General features: G+C 41.1%; 1 protein-coding gene across 1 annotated transcript; it reads right to left on the reverse strand.

The window, feature by feature from the left end:
* Positions 1-1,428: 1,428 nt before the first annotated feature.
* Positions 1,429-2,900, reverse strand: LOC145563991 (uncharacterized). The gene is made up of 4 exons (XM_081624361.1): positions 2,620-2,900; positions 2,310-2,463; positions 2,130-2,237; positions 1,429-2,057 (listed from the first exon to the last, which is right to left on the reverse strand). The coding sequence occupies exons 1-3, from the start codon at positions 2,797-2,799 to the stop codon at positions 2,146-2,148; spliced, it is 426 nt and encodes a 141-aa protein (XP_081480487.1). The 5' UTR covers positions 2,800-2,900; the 3' UTR covers positions 1,429-2,057; positions 2,130-2,145.
* Between the last annotated feature and the right edge of the window lie 1,110 nt (positions 2,901-4,010).

A 4,010-nucleotide genomic window follows, 5' to 3' on the forward strand; every position in this document is an offset into this window, starting at 1 on the left:
TCTTTCCCTTGTCCTTGGTATTTGTTGGAGCCTTCTTGCGAGGATTTGGTGAAGGTTCCTTAATCTTCACGCCTTATTGTGCGGGTTTAGGAGGAGCCTTCCTTTTGGGTTCCCTTGAACGAGCCTTAGGTGATGAGGAGAATTCTAATATTCGTCTCACTCCTTTGTTTTTGACATTAGAAGGAGTAGTACTGGCCGAATGCATCGAAGGCTTGGGTAGATTGCGAGCCAAGGCGGCTTGATTTTGTTAACGATCCTTGTTTAACTCTCCCTTGTCTGCCGCATTCATCCAAGCTTTGTAAAAGGAAGATAGAACTATGCTCGCAGTGGGGTTTTGCACCACCCACTAAGGAAGACTAGACCAATATTCCATCCAACGAGGAATCCGTTCAGGTTTAAAATTCACATCTTTAGGGGCATCACAATCCTGTGGGGGGATAATTTTTTTCCTCCCATACTATCTTATCACCCTGCAAGGAAAGATGTAAGTAGTACTAGAGAGGCCTAAAAGCCTAATGTAGAGACAATTAAAACTATTCCCAATCATACTACTTATGTTCCACCAAGGAATCAGAAAGCGTATGTTAGGAACCTCATGATAGAAAAAAGACGTCCATTCTTCCTCATTCTTATGTTTGTAAAGAATGCAATGACCAGGGAATGTTCTCACTCCATTAGCCTCAAGATTTTGTGGCTGATCAACAATTCGCAAACGCTCCATGAGCCAAATGTGAAAAAAAAGAAGGAAGATTAATTTGAGACATTACACCAGCAGGTGGCGCGAGCATGACAATCAGTCGGTTGCACCACCCGCACGCATCTCAGAAGATTGGGTTGACGTACGACGAAAAAAAAAAGTACGTGTAATAGGAGTGGACTTCCCTTGAAACCATTCTCGTTCGGGTCTCCTCTAAGGCGATATAAGCAAAGAACAGTTTCTGCTATTCTCCACTATGGACACCATATAATAATCTCCGTATTCTTTACCTGTCCTAAGCAAACAATTGACAACAAAACAAAAACATAAGGAGCGAATTTTAAAACGTTTTTTGGTCAAATTGTCACGAGGGGCGACGAAGTGTTCAATAAATTGAATTAAATTCACGCCTTCTTCTGTCCTAATTTTGGCCATACCATTGTCATTCAAGCTAAAAAATCGTTGAAAAATAGATTTGGAATCTGACAAGGTAGGGGCATATGTCACGAGGAGAGTATTTGCAGGGATGCCTAGTAGAGCCTTAAACTCGCCAGGTAATAGGACAATTTCATCTCATTTAAAGAGGAAAAGATGGTGGTTTGAGTCCTAATGATTAACTGCAGCATGGAGGAAATCAAAATTTATATTAAGTTGCATATAGCTTAATAGGGGGTCAAGGTGGTATATTTTAAAAGCTAATTTATCCTCGGTTGAAAAGGAAGTGACCCATTGTTTCAAACGTTGCTCAAAGGTTTTTTCCACTGTTCAAAAAGAAAGGGAGAACGAGTAGATAGAGAGCAATAATTTTCTTGACAATATTACTAACCCATCCAGTTGTGCGCGCCTTGTTCTGTCGCGACATGTGGGTTAGTTTATTTCCGTATTTCGGACTACCAAATAACGGAATATCAATGAAATCGTACGACTAATCCATACGCTTGCCTTTGTTAGTTTTGTTTCCTAACTTCATTCTTTTTATTTTATTTCTTTCTTTTTCCCTTTTTTCTAACTTCCTTTTTATTCCTTATTTTCTTTTAAGTTCTTTTTTATTTTATTATTTCCTTTTACATTTTTTTTCTTTCCCCTTTAGTTTTCTTTTCGTTTTTTTTTCCTTTTCTTTTCTTTTTTTGGTTATTTTTTCGAGGGGGGTAAGTCGGGAACCCTTCCCCTCCCTCGGAATTTTTCGCCTTATAAAAAAAACACTTATGGAAATAAAATATGATATATACAAAAATGTGTGTCATATATACAACAGTAAAAATAAAAAATGTGTATATGTACATTTTCCATAAGCAAAAAACAAAATATATAAAAAAGGAAGTCAGGATGCTCGGCGACTCCCGGAAGGTTGCTGTATATCCTGAAAAATCCAAAACAAAGATTAATACACGAAATGTGTAATAACTTTGAACAAAAAAGCAAACAAACTTACCGCGACCATCCAATGATTACGGCATGACAAAGCCACGATGGCACTCTGATAAGCAGCTCAGAAAGCACGCACGGTCCTCATCATGCCGTTCACGGTCTCCCGCGGAACCTGTTCCAAAAAATAAATATAAAGGACAATTATAAAACAAAAGTAAATGATATATGAAAAAAAAATATATACATGTACGGAATAGACATGCCGACTCAACCGTCTCCGATACAAACGGTATGTCCTCATCCTCCGCTGTTGGAAGAATCGCACGAATTACCAACCCAAAAGCATCGGTATACATGATCTCCGTCGTAGGAGGCACCCAACCATCCAGCTCGACTCGCTGAAAATACGATAACAAAGGAGTTGAGGTTCCGAAAAATAAACAAAGAAAAAAAAAAGAAACGAAAGCAGGAAAAGGAGTCAGCTTGGATGCGACGAACGTTGGGTAAGACATACCCGGCAGCACGAGCTGCTCCGCTGGATAAACAAGGATTACCTGAGCTCGATCCTCGGTAGCCAGCAGGTCTAGACGCAGCATCCGGATCGGAGGGTCCGCAGGAACCAAAGGCTCCTCGGACGAAGACTGCCAAAGAACACGCTCGTCTAACAACCAAGCGTCCATCCTTTGGAGCACAGAGAGTCCCTGATAAAGGGCCTGGAAATGACAGCGAAGCATGCCTGCCCAGACAGCCTCAGGGACCCCGACGATTAAACTCCAAGGACGGAGATCGATCTACAAAACACAACCACATGAGAAAATCATTCCCAAGTATCCTACAAAACACATGATTTTGATAACATATGTGCATATATATATATATATATACATACATATATATATATATATGTATATATATATATATATATATGAACATGTGTTATCAAAATCATACTCGCCAGCCGAAGTTGCTCGTCTTTTCCTAATCGTGACCAGACGATGGTCGATAGGAAAACGAGCCCCCCTAAGTATCCTAGAGGCTAGAAAAGGCAAGTACGAGTACCCCCAAGCCTAAAGAAAAAGAATACAATTAATCAAAAGCCGAAATAGTGAGGAAAAATATACAAAAGATTAAGATATGCACCTCAAGGATACGACCATCCCACGAAATGGAGATCTGAGGCACCTTAACAGCTACCGCGGAATCCATCACCCAGGTCGCCTTTCACATAGCTGTAAGCATACGAGCATACGACACCTCTGCCCAACTCAAGTTACTCACTTGCCCAAATGACTAAGGCAAATGGGTAACCCGATAGCGAAACGTTTTCCCCGATCACTAAGAATAGTGACAGAAAGAACATGGGCAATGTATATCCGAGCCAGCTGCTCAGGTGTACACTGCTGATCAACCTCGTCAGCCGACAACTCATCGGCAAGAATCGATTACGGACAAGACTGCGCGTACACATGAAGGGCCGCCGCAAGACGGTCCTCCACAAGGTCACGCAACCTCTCGTCTGGCCCCTTCACGACCTCCATAACCACAGGCTCACCTCCGAAAGATAAACCCGTGATCATAGAAAAATCGAAAGGGGTAACCGTCATCTCTCCCCATGGGAAGTGTGTTGAAACTTAAAGGTTTTGATGATGATGGACTTAAACTCAAGCAAACTCGACTAATAAAGGTTTCTTTAAGTGTGTGATTAGAAAAGGTGAAGTGGACCTTGGTGGTGGAAGAGTAACCTTATCTATGAAGGCATGGAGAGATACCTTGGAAAGTTAAACAAGATAAAAGAAGAGTTCTCTAACAGGAACTTAATTCTCTAACAAGAACTATCTAAGTTCCCTAACAGGAACGTTCCCTAATAGGAACTTGAAGACAGCAAGTTAAGGTGTTGACTTGGTCTGCGTTGAAGACAACAAGTTCTAGAGGAACTTGGCCTACG

The sequence above is a fragment of the Chenopodium album genome, chromosome 10, assembly GCF_948465745.1.
Source record: "Chenopodium album chromosome 10, dcCheAlbu1.1, whole genome shotgun sequence".
NCBI lineage: Eukaryota > Viridiplantae > Streptophyta > Magnoliopsida > Caryophyllales > Amaranthaceae > Chenopodium > Chenopodium album.